Source organism: Trachemys scripta, chromosome 4 (assembly GCF_013100865.1).
Source record: "Trachemys scripta elegans isolate TJP31775 chromosome 4, CAS_Tse_1.0, whole genome shotgun sequence".
Taxonomy (NCBI): Eukaryota; Metazoa; Chordata; order Testudines; family Emydidae; genus Trachemys; species Trachemys scripta.
This window is the reverse complement of record NC_048301.1, coordinates 30795850-30811438: the sequence shown is the minus strand read 5'-3', so window position 1 is coordinate 30811438 and position 15589 is coordinate 30795850. Positions and strand designations below refer to the sequence as shown.

Below are 15589 nucleotides of genomic sequence, written 5' to 3'. Positions count from 1 at the left end.
TTTTAGGAAAAAATCCTGTGCTCTGGGATTTTTCTCTCTGTGCTGTGGGCCCAAAACACCCTCATGGTCTCTCAGGAGAGGGAGGGTGAGAAACAGATGGTAGGATTGGGGGGGAGGGGTGAAGGAGATTAGGAGACAACAACAAAAAGGAGGATAAAGGTAAAGAGAAAATAAGAGAGATAAATGAGGGGAGGAGGAGAGGAAGCCAGAGAGAGAGATGAGAAAGAGAGAGTGCAGAAGAAATGGTAGATTCTGAGTTGATACATTTTATTTATTCACATTCCTACTCTGTATTAAATTTCCTCAGCAGAAAACAGGGAGTTGTAATGTGTTCGTGTGCAGGGGTTAACATCCAGCAGACAGTGGAGCAGGTGAAACGTGGGAAAACACATCAGCACTCATTTCTTCCAGTCAGAACAGAGTCCCAATTTATATAAGCCTGAACTCTACAGTTAACATTTTAGAGACAGAGCTTTGTTATTAACAGGGAAAAACTGTACAACATATTTTACAAGCCTTTGTCTCCTTGGACAGTTATGAAACAAAATAAGGAAGGAAATCAGGCATGAAAAAATATACCAGTGGGAGACTAAATCTTTTATGATTATAATGAAAAACATTTTCTACAGACATTTATTAGCAGGGACTTTTGGCTCACTCCCGTGCAAGGACTTAACGGCCTTTAATTTGAAAAATGTACTGAACCTGCAAAGTGTTTCCAGAGGACGGAAATGAGCTGTAGGTCTAGTAAATTAAGTCACTATTTTTAATCTTTTGGAGGAAGTGAAGCTAAAAACCCTGAAAGGCTCAGTTAAAAAAAAAAAAGTGTACGTTTCAAAATGTTCATTTCCATCAGTTTCTCAAGTATCAGCACTGTGTGTGTTAGGGTGTAAGTGAAGGTTGCCGGGCAACTGAGAAAAAGAAACGAAGTCAGTTACAGAAGTTCAGGATCATCGTGTGTGTGTGTGTGTGTGTGTGTGTGCGCGCGTGTGTGTGTAAAAGACATGCTGCAAAGAGGAAATTATGAAAGACAGCCATGGTGTATTATGTTCATTACAGCTCCCCCATTGGCGCCATGGGATATGTGGAGTTATAATGAATTGATGAGATTGTACAGTGAGCATTACCACTGGGGGGAAAAAATATTCCAAAGGGAAGAAGACGGCAACATGTGAATGTAATGCTTTAACAACTGTACAAAGCAGTAAAGAGAGAACCAATCCTGAATCTCCCAGCAGCACTGTCTAATGTGTCTCAGAAGTTTTCCACTGCTATGAACTCACAGATTTTTTTCAGTTCCTTACTTTTCAGCAACTATTAAGTTCAACAATTCAGTGCACAGGCTTTTTTTTCTTTTTTTTAAATATTTATCCTCATCTTCATCTGAATTGAACCAGATGAAATTAGCATGGACTGGAAAAAATATTTAGAGGGCACGGGGAAGGGTTACATCTTCTAAACCCAGTGAACATGTGCCATTGCATAAGCACTGTCCCACTGAAAACTGTAATGCCATTGTTTGAAGTGTTAAGTCCAGGAGGTGGGACTGTACTTCTAAGAACAATATAGCAGTTCCAGTGGCCTGAAACACTCACATATATATGTGAATGAGTATTTAAGGGATATAAGTATTCTCGCTTACTACCAAGATCCCCATTTTAACATATATAACGCCACTTTGGTCTACATCTTACCAAAGGCAAAGGAAAATTCACACTCTGAATTGTCAAACAGGCAATTCTGGAAGATGTGTTTTAGGGAAACACAAATTGGGCTCAATACAAGGGTGACTGTCCCTTCTGGCTTTGAATTAATGACTCTATGAAGGCAGAAGGGACTCAGAAACCTTTCACAGTTTGAGCAAAACAAATCATCCTTTTATTTATTTACTTATTTTAAATTAAGCAAAATTCCAGGAATCTAAATATGAGATCTGATTTATTTCCCCTACTAATATGGCTGTCTCAACATCTCCCTTTTCCAGGAAAACGCACAGACCCTTTACCAATGTTAGTTAACTCCTGATTTCCCCCTGCTCCCATCAGTACAAACCCAGATCCCACATCTACACCCTCTTCTGCCTCCTCTTCCTTACCTCTGGTGACATTTGCCCCAGTCTGGGCCCTCCCTCCATCTCCATCCCCACCCTCTTATGCCATCATTCTTAACCTCACACCCATCCTCCTCTTTCCTCCCCTTCTCTTGCTGTCTCTGGAATACCCATTCCATCTCTAAAGTAATCACATCCATCCATGACCTCTTCATATCTCGCTCCCTCCAGCTCTTGGTTCTCACAGAGACCAGGATTCCTTCATCTGACATGGCCTTAGCAGCTGTACTCTCTTACGGAGGCCTCTCCTTCTTTCACACTCCCTGCCCTGGATCAGGCCCTGCTGGGGGTGTTGGGCTTCCCCTCTTCCATTCCTGTCACTTCCAACTCCTCCCTTCTCCCCCTTCCCACTCTATCTCCTCTTTTGAACAGCACTGCAGCTGACTCCTCTCCTCTCCCCCTCCATGTTGCTGCTGTTTACCATCCACCCAACTCCTCCAAACATCAGCCTTCCTCTCTGATTTCAACCCCTCTCTCTCTTCTTCTCCTGACGGTCTCCCACATTCATCCTCAGTAACTTCTTCTTCCATGTTGGTGACTCCTCTGACCCCTTAGCTTCACGTTTCCTCATCCTCACTTCTTCATCGCATGTGGAGCCCGGGTTCAACTCTTCCACTCATGAAAAGGACTCAGTTTGGTCTTCATCAAGCTCTGCTCTCTCTCTCTAATCTCTCTCTTGCAGAGTTCCCCCTTTCCAACTATTGCCTGTCACACTGCCTTATCACCTCTATGATTTCCAGTGCAGCACTGTGGTTGATTTCTTATCTACTCTCAGCCCTCTCTTCCTTGCATCTCTCTCTCCCCATTTTCTTCCACCGATATGGTTATTGCTTCTCTCCTTGTTTCATTTTCCTCCACCCTTGAATCTGACCTCTGTCTAGGCTATATTTAAATCTTTGAGATTCTTTCTGAATGACACCTCTAAGATACAGCCCTTCCTATCATTCCACACCGCTGAAGCGCTTATCCCTCATCATGTTACATCTTGATTACTGCAACTGCCTACTCTCTGTCCTTGGCAAATGAAATCTTGCCTCATTCATATCCGTTCAGAATGCTGCTGCAAAGATCATTCTCGTACCATTTCGCTTTGACCATGCTATCCTTCTCTTTGCATCCCTTCCCTGGCTCCCTCTTTATTGTAACAAACATACCTATTGTCTCCACTGTCAAAGGCCTAGCCCCACCCTACCTATCATCTCTCACTCACTAACAAAGTGTTGACTGCCACTTCTGACTGGCCCGTGATATGAGCCTCCATCGCCCACTCGTTAAATTTTCAAACAAGCACCTTCATGCTTTCTCCCAAGCTGACGTTCATGGTTGAGAAAAATTCCCTGTAAACATCTGCAAAACTACCTCATTATCCACCTTCAAATTCCTCTCCAAAACACTCCTTTGCTGTGATGCCTACAAAAAAACTTAACAACAGCTAGGCCACCAGTGTGTTGAAACCATTGTTTCCTTGTACTCCCCTTGACTACCTGTCTGTATCCATTTGTTACCTCTTGTCTTATATTTAAAGGTCAGTGTTTTTGTTCTGTTTTTGTACAGCACCTATCACAGTGGGGTGCATGACTAGGGCTCCTAGGTGCTATGATAATATAAATATTGAATAATAACTTCAAATTTTCCCACCAATCCCATTGCTTTCAGCCTTCAAGCTGTTCCACTTTTGCATTACCAAGCCTCTCCTGCAGTGTACACTCCTGTATAATATTAGCAATAACACTTATAGTGTCCGCCTACTTGCCATAACAAATTAATTAAAATCCACCTTCTAAAAAACTTCAAAGGGATTAAGCAAGTGAGTGGTTGTAACAGAAGAAGTTTGGAAAGTAATGAATATGGGCCAACAGTGGCCATTCTAAAGCAAGACTTTTCTACAAGAAAAATTTCAGGTGCTTGTTAGAAGTGGGGAAAGAAGGACTGAGATTGATTTCAGGTGGGGGAAGAGAGTTCTACACCAACCGGACTCCCACAGCAATGATCTCCTCACCAAACACAGTGGCAGGACTGTTTAATATCAAGTGGTATCTAAATGCAGATATCCATCAGGTTCACATTCTAGGATGTTTTGAATGCAGCTTCCACTGTGAAGGGATTTGAAAACCTACCGTGGTACCTTTTTGTCAATTGCTGTTCACATTAGGCCAGGAAGACAGGCCAGTCAGCCTCTTCCTAAGATGGATCTCAAAGTTGCTCTGGGAGGAAGGTTACAAGATAGGAGGAGAGGGGAGAAGGATGAGGACTGGTGACCTCTGAAGATAGAAAGCAACACAGCTACATCTACTTCCAGAAGAACAGTTGCTCAGAGAACAGAAGTACTCGAGGTGGGTTTTGCAGTATGTAACTCACAGACTACACTGGCCATATATTAAAGGGAGACAGCAACTTCACAATCTGCCCTGGGCGCAGGGTGTTGTGTAGCTGAGCTGCCCCAGGAACAGACCAAGAACGACTCTCTGATGCACAACTCACCTTTGATGGGAAGGAAGAAGTAATCCGAGCCTACTCTTGGCCAACAGCAGATTAACTCCCACTTTGCTCCTGGACATCTCTGCTGTCTGGTGCATTGGATGGATGGAGTCAAGGCTCTGCCCTCACCTGTTCTCTGTGCACACAGCACACTCCCATGCCTGTTCACCCTGTTGTACTGGGCCTGGCCATTCAGGTAGCCCCTAAGGGGGGGAGGGGGGCTTGCAGACCTTACACTTTCTTTTGTGGGCCTGCTGGGCAAGTGGCAATCGTAACTGCAAAGGTGCCAGGAGTACAAACTGTAGTGGTCCATGGACTGGAGGGTAGATTTATTTTCTGACTAAAAATAAAACAAAACACCCCAACACTGCTGCTAAGCACAGCAAAAAGAAACCTCATGCTGAGGCTTATTATTCTGGTGGGATGTTTGTTACACCACATCGTTCTCAATCAACGCCAGCTATCCAATTTTCCTTCTAAGGTAAAACTGGTATTTCTTCCTTGGCTTTTGCAAGGAGATTAAGGAAATGGGCATTTGGCATGAAGTCAAAACCTAACAAGAAAACCCATAATTTTAGAGACGTGCAGGCTGGGAAAGATCAATTTCAATATTCTAAACCCCAGCAATGAACTGGGAAAGTCAAACATTAGCTCAGTGGTTCCCAACTTATTTTGGTGGTATTCTCCGTGCGATGGAGTGGCAGGGCAGGGTGTCTGCCCTGGTGTCCCTTAACAAAACACCTGGCATGATTGCTAACCATCTGTTGTCCCGTTCCCCCACCCCCATCTATTCTCTCCTTTCCCTGATCCCCTCTACTCCTTTTCATTTTCTCCCTTTCTCCGTGTTGTCTTGTGTATTTTTGCCTCTTCCCCCACCTTCTTGGTGGCAGCCCCTTCACCACAGCACATGCCACCACTTAGCAAATGGCTACTCAGCCAGCACTGCTCTTGGTGCAAGCATCCGCAGCTGGCTCTGTGGGACCACGCTCATGTGTGCTCTCACGACTGAGCTGAGTGCTGCAGGGGCAGAGGACAGGAACACAGCAGGACAAGAGACATTCCCATGTCAGCCTACATCACGGGCTGCACTGGAGCAGAGACCCAAGGAAGGTAGCTTCCAAGAAAACCCTCGCTGCTCTTTACCAGCTATGGGAGCACATGGGGAGTGGGTCCAGAGCCAATCTTCCACAAGAAGAAGGATGAGCCAGTGGCTAGAGTGCTAGTATAGGACTCAAGAGACAGGGCCAATTCTGTGCTCTGCCACAGACTTCCTGTGTTATCTTGGGCAAGTCACTTAGTCTCTCTGCGCCTCAGTTCCCATCTATGAAATAGAACTAATAAGCCTTCTTCATCTCACAAGGTAATTTCTGGATAAATACACACACAAAAAATTGCAAGGCACTCATATACTATGGTAATAGGGGCCACAAAGAATTAGCTTTTTCTCTCTTCTCCCCATCCCCCAGATTAGTCCTAGTTTGGGAAACTGCATGTACAGTATCAAAAGAAAAAAAATTATGGAACTAACAATGTTTTGTACAACTCGAAGGAAAAAACTACCCAAATTACTCACCGGAAAGAGGATCTTTGCCAATCGTTAAAACGTTTGGTAAATGCATAACGATCAGCTGCTGGAGGACCTCCTAAATGAAATGGAAAATTGTAAACAAGAGTCAGTCAAGAATCCAAATCAATTAAATCACACAAAATACATAGCTCTATTCATTCGCAAGGCTTCGGCATGCTGGCAGTTAAGGAGGTCACAAGGTGAAGTCTCACATGAGACATAAATCACTCTTTGAAGATGGCTACAGACTCTACAACTGAGATACACCAATGGTCTCTTATAATGATGGTAAACGTAGGACTTAAGGGTCTCACGATACTAATAAAAATGAATGCAAAGTGATGCCTGGGCATAGCCATCAATCACACCTTTCCTCCTGACAAGACTTTTGTTCACATAGCGCTCAACCCATAGTTGCTGCCATTTTTCTGGATTTACAGCTGCAGCATGTTGACCAAAGCTATGTAAGCCATTTTGGTACGCCTGGTTAATTTAAATAATTCATCAAATTATTTCATGGGTCTGGACATTTTAAGGATGGATTGGGGGAAGGGGAGGAGGAAATAAAGTTATTAAAGTGATCTCTTGCACTGCTGTGAGAAATTGGACTGAAAAGCTGTAATTCTTTAGGTACAGGAGAGCTGACACCCTGCCTAAATACTAATTTTTCCCATCATGGGTCTTGGGCAAGTGTAATTTTAATTTTGGGGTGTGTGGGGAAATCCCCACAATAGATGGAGAACAGGAGGTCATGTTACTTTGGCAGGTTCCATTTTTCAAAAACTGTCAGCAGTTTGGAAGCTGACCAGGGCCTTGAAGTGCCAGAATGGGTCCTGAGGAGATGGATTGGCAGACAGAGGGCAGGTGCAGTGGTCAAAGGTGCATAGTAAGTACACCACAGAGATGACAATTCATGGGATAAATTGCAGAACCATGTGATTCATGAATATTTTGTGACCTAGCATGAAGGTAATTTGCACTCATTTGGGACAACACCATTATTTCTCTCTCTTTCCCCTCCCCCAAATAAAAAGATGGTCTTGTGTTTCACGCATTGGATGTTATGCATCCGAAGAAGTGGGCTGTAGTCCACGAAAGCTTATGCTCTAATAAATTTGTTAGTCTCTAAGGTGCCAAAAGTACTCCTGTTCTTTATGCATTGGACTGGGACTCAAGAGATCCAGATTCTCTACCCATCTCCCTCTAACCTTTGGTAAGTGCCTTAACCTGTCTGTCTCCATTTCCCATCTTACCTCAGAGGATGCTGCGAAGATAAATTCATTAGTGTCTCAGATATTATGGGAATCAGAGCCATAGCAAAGACTATAAATAAAGCACACTGTGTGTGCTTGTGTGTCTCTCTCTATATATACACACACACACACACACACACATTCATTTCAGGAAAGAGTTACCAATTCATCCAAACACACACCCCCTTAAACTACTGGATTGTTATTTCTGCACTTTAAGAACCATCACAAAAGGAAAACTGAATCTGAATGGGTAAGGAAATCATTCACTGATCTAGCAGTGTCTAGGGAGGAATTGGAAGGGATTTTTAAAACCATTTTGGGTGCAATATGTTTCATCTTTTCTCTGCTCTCAATTTAAATAAACAACAAATGCTTAAAGCAATGGTTAGTTTGCATAAAGAAGAAATGTGTTAATACCACAGCTGATACCTTTGGTGATGTTAGGAAACAAGAATTTAACCAAACACTGCATTGAATCAAGATTTATGACTTGGACTGACTGTTTGCTGAGTCATTATCCAAATGCTGTACGGTATACATATTTTCAAGACATGCTAAACAAAAGTTTGTTTCCATTTGTTGCCAACAGGTGCAAAACACATTAGATTTCACAGCACATGGCCGGAATATGATACTCTGCTAATCAGTTCCATAATGCATTGTCTTCTTTGGCAGATGCAAATTCTGACAATTCTGTTAATGAACTTGTCTCTTACTACTGAGTTCCTTGGAAAAGGAAAATTTTGTTTCAATCATCCAGCGCATGGAGCGGCACTGAGGCAGGAATGCATAAAGAATTCTTGTTGTCTTTGTCTAATCATCAGATCTCTTGCTATTTAGCCAACAGAGACAAAAGGCACTGGGGCTAAACTTTATGTAGTTAGCATTCCCACACACTCCTCCTGCAAATTATTATTTGATTACATCACTCAGGATTTCAATGACTAGCTTCCCTTCTAGTTGTGTGATTTTATTCTCTGTGAGGTGGCTTGCAAGAATCTTTGATTAGTTGTTACTAACATAAGAAATGGGCCCAAACTGTGAACATCATATCAAACCATGATTTTCTAATTCAGATTAAAAGATTCCATCTGATGCAAGAGATTGTACCTACTTTTCTCTGACCTGGTTTTAAGCTAAAGAACAATTATCTTTACCTGTGCTATTAGCATCATCTTAGATATTAATAATAGTAATATTCTTATATAGTAAATAGTAAGGCTCTTATATGGAGCTTTTCATCAGTAGATCTGAGGAGGTTGGTATCATTATCCACCTTTTACATATGGGGAAACTGAGGCACGGAAGTGAAATGACTTACCCGAGTCACACAACCGGCCAATTACAGAGCTGGGAATAGAAGCAGAGTCCCAGTCCAATACTCTATCCATTAGGCCACACTGCCTCCCTCTAACAAGATCACAGAATTCTTAAAATCCTGAGTGTGCATCAATATTTCTTTTGTTTAGTTTTGGCATTTCCTCTCAGCTTGGACAACGAAAATCCATCCAGCCAGTTTTACTTTCAGATCCTCAATGCTGCATTATTTGAGTTGCATACACTGACGGAAAATGTTTGTTTAAAGGCAGCTGTTTTCTATTGGAATTGTAAAAATTACAAACATTTCTATTAGCCGAGGGTTTTGAAGACATCAGGATTTATAAAATATGAAGCAATTTTGAGCTTTGAGCGCACTCACATATGACTCTAAAAATGAGCTGGAATGTTTACTGTCCCAGTGATTTGCAAATCAACTACAAGTAAGACTCCTCCCACCCCCCACCCCCAAATGAAAGCTCTTCAAATTCAACCTGGGCTCCAACAATGGAGCTGTATTCTTTACGGCTCATGAATCACTGGGATTCATGAAGGTGGGAGAGTGAGGAAGAAGAGAAGAGCGGCTAGTCCGAGAGAGAGAGGGGAGGAGTTGATGGAGACAGCACCAATTCTGGGCCACGGGAGGAATCAGGAAGGCATGAGGGGGAGCATAAGGGAAGATAGGAACAGGCACAGGTCAGGACTAGAGGGACTAGAGACTAGATTACTAGATCGCACTGTTGCCAGGCGAAGGCAGGTGTATGTAATTGGAGACTCTTTACTGAGGAGATTGGACAGGCCTGTGACCAGGGCGGACCCGGAGAACAGAAGGGTGTGCTGTCTACCGGGGGCAAAGATATGCGATGTGGACCTGCGGTTGAAAAGGATCCTAAAAGGAGCAGGTAAGAACCCCTTGATAATCCTTCATGTAGGAACGAATGACACGGCTAGGTTCTCGTTAGAGAGAATCAAGGGAGATTATGCCAGGCTGGGGAAGACGCTCAAGGAGATAGAGGCTCAGATTATCTTTAGTGGGATTCTGCCCGTTCCGAGGGAAGGGCAGCAAAGGGCTGATAGGATTGTGAGAATAAATAGTTGGCTAAGGGAGTGGTGCTATAAGGAGGGCTTTGGGATGTATGGCCACTGGGAGGCTTTCGGGGACAGACACCTGTTCTCGCGGGATGGGCTCCACCTGAGTAGGGAAGGAAATAGACTTCTGGGAGGGAGGCTGGCTCATCTTATCAAAAGAGCTTTAAACTAGGAAGTTTGGGGAGAAGGTTGGGAGATGCACAGTTAATCTCCACGCCAGATTCCAGTATGGAAAAGGTGAGTAAAATGAGAGGAGACATAGCCGGGGAGATGAGATTGGACATAGGAAGGACAGGGGGGATGGACGCAAGGAGGCCCGCAACTTATAGTGCTACTAATGGGAGACAGGCTAAACGACATACATTAGGGTGTTTATACACCAATGCCAGAAGCCTAGGTAATAAAATGGAGGAATTGGAGCTCTTGGTCCAAGAGCTGAAACCAGATATCGTAGGAATAACAGAAACGTGGTGGAATGGCAGTCACGACTGGAACGCAGGTATGGAGGGGTATGCGCTGTTTAGGAAAGACCGGAATAAAGGTAAAGGTGGGGGGGTGGCATTGTATGTCAATAGTGAAATAAGCTGTAAAGAAATAATAGTTGATGGATTAGATAACACAGAGTCCGTCTGGGCAATACTCACACTGGGTAATAGGACTACTAGAGCCTCTCCGGGGATAGTGCTTGGAGTGTGCTATAGACCGCCGGGATCGACCCAGGATATGGATAAGGAACTATTTAATGTGTTTAGAGAAGTAATTACTAATAGAAACTGTGTAATTATGGGGGACTTTAACTTCCCGGATATAGATTGGGGCACAAACGCTAGTAGTAATAATAGGGCTCAGATGTTCCTAGATGTGCTTGCTGATCAATTCCTTCATCAAGTGGTAGCTGAACCGACGAGGGGGGAGGCCATTTTAGATTTGATTCTGGTAAGTAGTGAGGACCTCGTTGAGGAAGTGGTAGTGGGGGACAATTTGGGCTCCAGTGATCATGAAGTAATTCGGTTTAAAATACATGGGAGGAGTAACAGAATTAAGTCAAAGACTAGGGTTTATAATTTTAAAAAGGCCAATTTTAACAAATTAAGGGGACTGGTAAGGGAAGTGGATTGGGCAAACGTATTAATGGATCTAAAGGCAGAAGAAGCCTGGGATTACTTCAAGTTAAAGATGCATGAGCTGTCGGAGGCCTGCATTCCAAAAAAGGGAAAAAGATTACAAAGCAGGAGATTTAGACCGAGCTGGATGAGCGACCGACTCAAAGGGGCGATTAGGAAGAAACAGAAAGCGTACAAAGAGTGGAAGAGGGGAGGGATTAGTAAAGAAACTTACCTTAGCGAAGTCAGAGAATGTAGAGATAGAGTGAGAAAGGCCAAAGGCCGTGTAGAGTTGGACCTAGCGAGGGGAATTAAAAGCAATAGTAAGAGGTTTTACAGCCACATAAATAGGAAGAAAGCAAAGAAAGAAGAAGTGGGACCGCTGAAGACTATTGCCGGAGAGGAGATTAAAGACAATCTAGGCATGGCGCAATATCTCAATGAATATTTTGCATCGGTGTTTAATGAGGCCAATGAAGGTATTAGGGATGCTAGCATCACTACAGAGGGGCATTCAGGATGGGGGATTACCGTATCCGAGGTAGAAACAAAACTTGAATGCCTTAATGGGGCTAAGTCGGGAGGACCGGACGATTTTCATCCGAGAATATTGAAGGAATTGGCGCGGGAAATAGCAGGCCCGTTAGCGATAATATTTAATGTATCTGTAAACTCGGGGGTGGTCCCGTTAGACTGGAGAATAGCTAATGTGGTTCCTATTTTCAAGAAAGGGAAAAAAAGTGATCCAGGTAACTACAGGCCTGTTAGTTTAACATCTGTAGTGTGCAAGGTGTTAGAGAAAATTCTGAAAGAGAAACTAGTTGAGGACCTGGAGGTTAGTGGCAATTGCGATAAATTACAACATGGTTTTACGAAGGGCAGATCGTGCCAAACGAATCTGATCTCCTTCTTTGAGAAAGTAACGGATTTATTAGATAAGGGAAATGCGGTGGACCTAATATACCTGGATTTCAGTAAAGCGTTTGATACTGTACCCCATGAGGAATTATTGGTTAAACTGAAAAACATGGGGATCGATATGAAAATCCAGAGGTGGATAAGGAATTGGTTAATGGGGAGAATGCAGCGGGTCGTATTAAAGGGTGAACTGTCGGGTTGGAGGGAGGTTACTAGTGGAGTGCCTCAAGGTTCGGTTTTGGGACCCATTTTATTTAATTTATTTATAACTGACCTCGGGACCGATTGCAGGAGTGGGCTGATAAAGTTTGCGGATGATACGAAGGTGGGAGGCATTGTAAATTCGGAGGAGGATAGGGATATCCTGCAGGGAGACTTGAATGAGCTTGTGAATTGGAGTATCAGGAATAGGATGAAATTTAATAGTAAAAAGTGTAAGGTGATGCATTTGGGGATGACTAACAAAAATTTTAGTTACAAGATGGGGACGCATTGGTTAGAAGTAACGGAAGAGGAGAAGGACCTAGGGGTCCTGGTAGACCGCAGGATGACTATGAGTCGACAATGCGACGTGGCGGTGAAAAAAGCCAATGCTGTCTTGGGATGCATTAGGCGAGGTATATCTAGTAGGGATAAGGAGGTCCTGCTTCCGTTGTACAAGGCGCTGGTGAGACCTCATTTGGAGTACTGTGTGCAGTTCTGGTCTCCCATGTTTAAAAAAGATGAACTTAAACTGGAACGGGTGCAGAGAAGGGCCACTAGGATGATCAGAGGAATGGAAAACCTGTCGTATGAAAAGAGACTAGAGGAGCTTGGGTTGTTTAGTCTGACAAAGCGAAGGCTGAGGGGGGATATGATTGCTATCTTTAACTATATTAGAGGGATTAATACGAGGGAGGGAGAAGAATTATTCCAGCTTAGTACTAATGTGGATACGAGAACGAATGGACATAAACTGGCCGTGGGGAGGTTCAGGCTTGAAATTAGACGCAGGTTTCTGACCGTCAGAGGGGTGAAATATTGGAACGGCCTTCCGAGGGAAACGGTGGGGGCGACGGACCTGTCTGGTTTTAAGATTAAGTTAGATAAATTTATGGAGGGAATGGTTTAATGGTAAAACATAGTAGTCAAGGAAAACCAAGAAATGGTAGGTAAATTGTATAATGGCTGACAGGGGTCAGGCTGGAGACTCTTGCCTATATGCTCGGGGTCTTACTGATCGCCATATTTGGGGTCGGGAAGGAATTTTCCTCCAGGGCAGATTGGCTGAGCCTCTGGAGGTTTTTCGCCTTCCTCCGCAGCATGGGGCAGGGATCTCTAGCAGGAGGGTTTCTGCCAATTGAAGTCACCTAAAACAGGATTGGGGACTTCAACAGCAGAGTCCAGGGAAGGGGTAGGGACGGTTTTATGGCCTGCAGCATGCAGGGGGTCAGACCAGATGATCATAATGGTCCCTTCTGACCTTAAAGTCTATGAGTCTATGAGTCTATGAATCACCAGTATTAAAAAGATTTTATGGGCCAAATTCTATTTTCAGTGTTACAAGCCCACAGTCTTCCAATTATTACAACAGGAGTAAATGAACAGGAGTACATGAAAACAAAATCTGGCCCTACAACTGGAACTTAGTTGACAATAAGCAAATGGTAAATAGAGTGTAACTTATTTCTACAAGGTGTAGTAAGCACTTGTATTAGGCTATGTCTACACTTATGGCAGCGTGTAGTGCACAGACATTGCCGTAGCATGGATATACAGAGCAGTGTAGATGGTGATGCGTTGCTTAGGTGAGTACAGACATGCTAGAACTTTAGGGTATATTCCCTACACAGTTCTCTACACGCCCAAGCAGTGTCTCCTAAGTCTACACTGCTGTTTTTAGCAGTGTAATGTCCCGCTGCCTACCAACTATCAGAGCCATTCATCTCCACGTGTAGCTATACATCTCAGTGTGGACGCAGCCTGCTTTCCAGTGCCACATGTAACTACATGTACATGTACACGCCACCGCAAGTGTAGACAAAGCCTTAGACAACAAGGAGGTTGTAATACTTGTTAAATGCTTGGAGCTGGATATGGATTTTGAAACAGAGGAGTCTGAAAGAAATTGTAAGTCTCCTCCCCTTCCCTCCCCCCAAGACATTACACTGTGTATGGAAGCCAATGTGAGAGGAGAGTCACTAAAAAGAACAGCAGAATAAAGAAACTACACTGTCCAGAAAGGTTGGTGTTCTTCAGAGCACCAGGGAGGGCTGGTATATAATAAATCCTCCTTTCTCCTAGGAGAGATCCAGTTAACGATTTTAACAGCCGAACTAACCCTTGATTAAAACAATAAAGGTAAGAACAACAACATATGGTACCAATCTCCCTTAACTATAAGCTATTAGAACAATTAATGGTAATGCTGTCAGCTTTACACCTGAGGCCGTTAACCAACCAAGTGGCCATTAACTGCAAGTCATAAATCATTTCACAGAGATTATGGTTTTCCATGTTACTTCATAATGAAATTTCCATGAAAAAAATAATTTTGATACAGGAAGTGACACTTATGGGATCCTATTCAAACAGCTCATTACTCAGTTTTCAATGCGAACGAGGTCATATCGGAAACCAGCCTCTCCCAAGATCAGAACATCAGAAGGCTGGATGTATTTTCTGAAATCTAGGACCCTTTTATGGTATTGGCAGGTGCTATATTGAACTTCAAAGAACAAGGCTGTCCTATAGCTAGCAGAACCAAGCCCTACCCCCCGCAGTGAAACACCCCAAACTTTAAGGATGTTTAGCTTCAGATCCAAACTGCAGCTTGGGTCTATTTCTATTAATTGGTAAAGCACCCACAAATCATAAGAGTGGATTAAGAATCATGAGCTGTTTCTAAAATAATAAATTTTGTTGGCTTCTTGTTATTTGCCTTCTGTTTTCTGAGCCTTCAGCGTGCTTTCACGTCATGTTTTAAGCTCTTCTCCTCAACAACTAGGAATGAAAAACTCACTTTTAAAAAATGAAAGTTGAGATTCTCCTGCAGTTCTTTGATTACAGCAGCTGGGTATTTAAGATAAACAGAAAACAGCACAAGACTCGCAAGAGCCGGCAACAAGGTATTACTAGGAGTCTGAGTCATGAAGTCCCCCTTTATTCATTCTCTTTGGCTGAAAAAAGTGCTCTAATTTATTCCTGAAGAGTTGCTGAAAACTCTAGTTTTCTTTTTTACTAACCCAAGATTACTCTCAGGATATTTGCTTGTCTGTCGTTATAGGCAGATGGGATGTAAGAGCATTTCCCATTCTTAGTCTGCATGGTCATATGTTAATATTTTATTCAGCAACAGGTTAGTTAGATAGATCCTCTGAAGTTTAGAAGGGAACATTCTTGAGCAGCACAACCCTATCCCAGGTTCGACTCTTAAAAATACCTGTGAATCAGCAGTGCGAAAAACGGCTCAATCAGTCTGCAATTTCTAACAGCTCTTGCGCTGATGGCTCCAAGGAGCTCAGGGCTGGAGGGTAGGCTAGACTTCTGTCCCCTCAGCAGTGAGGGAGAAAGCTGATTCAGACTGGTTCCTAACTGGCATCTCTGTATTAGGAAAGCAAGGTTGCTGGGAAAGGTAGTTTCTTGTGGCAGCCATAGTAACTCCAGAGTGAGGAGCAAGTGGTTTCAGGGAAGCAGCTCTGAAGTTTATAACAAAGCCCATGACTTTGTGACCCCAGCTCTAAACAAAGCATGCTAGGAAGTATGTAAAACC

At 43.3% G+C, this 15589-nt stretch overlaps 1 protein-coding gene across 3 annotated transcripts in view; it reads right to left on the bottom strand.

Annotated features, from left to right (window-relative positions):
- The window catches only part of CCDC88C (coiled-coil domain containing 88C), a 133714-nt gene that overhangs the window by 68513 nt on the left and 49612 nt on the right, over nucleotides 1–15589 (bottom strand). For all 3 annotated transcript variants that reach the window (XM_034768084.1, XM_034768085.1, XM_034768086.1), the window contains exon 4: nucleotides 6162–6231. In XM_034768084.1, the coding sequence (XP_034623975.1) occupies nucleotides 6162–6231 (70 nt within the window). The remainder of the gene's footprint in view (nucleotides 1–6161; nucleotides 6232–15589) is intronic.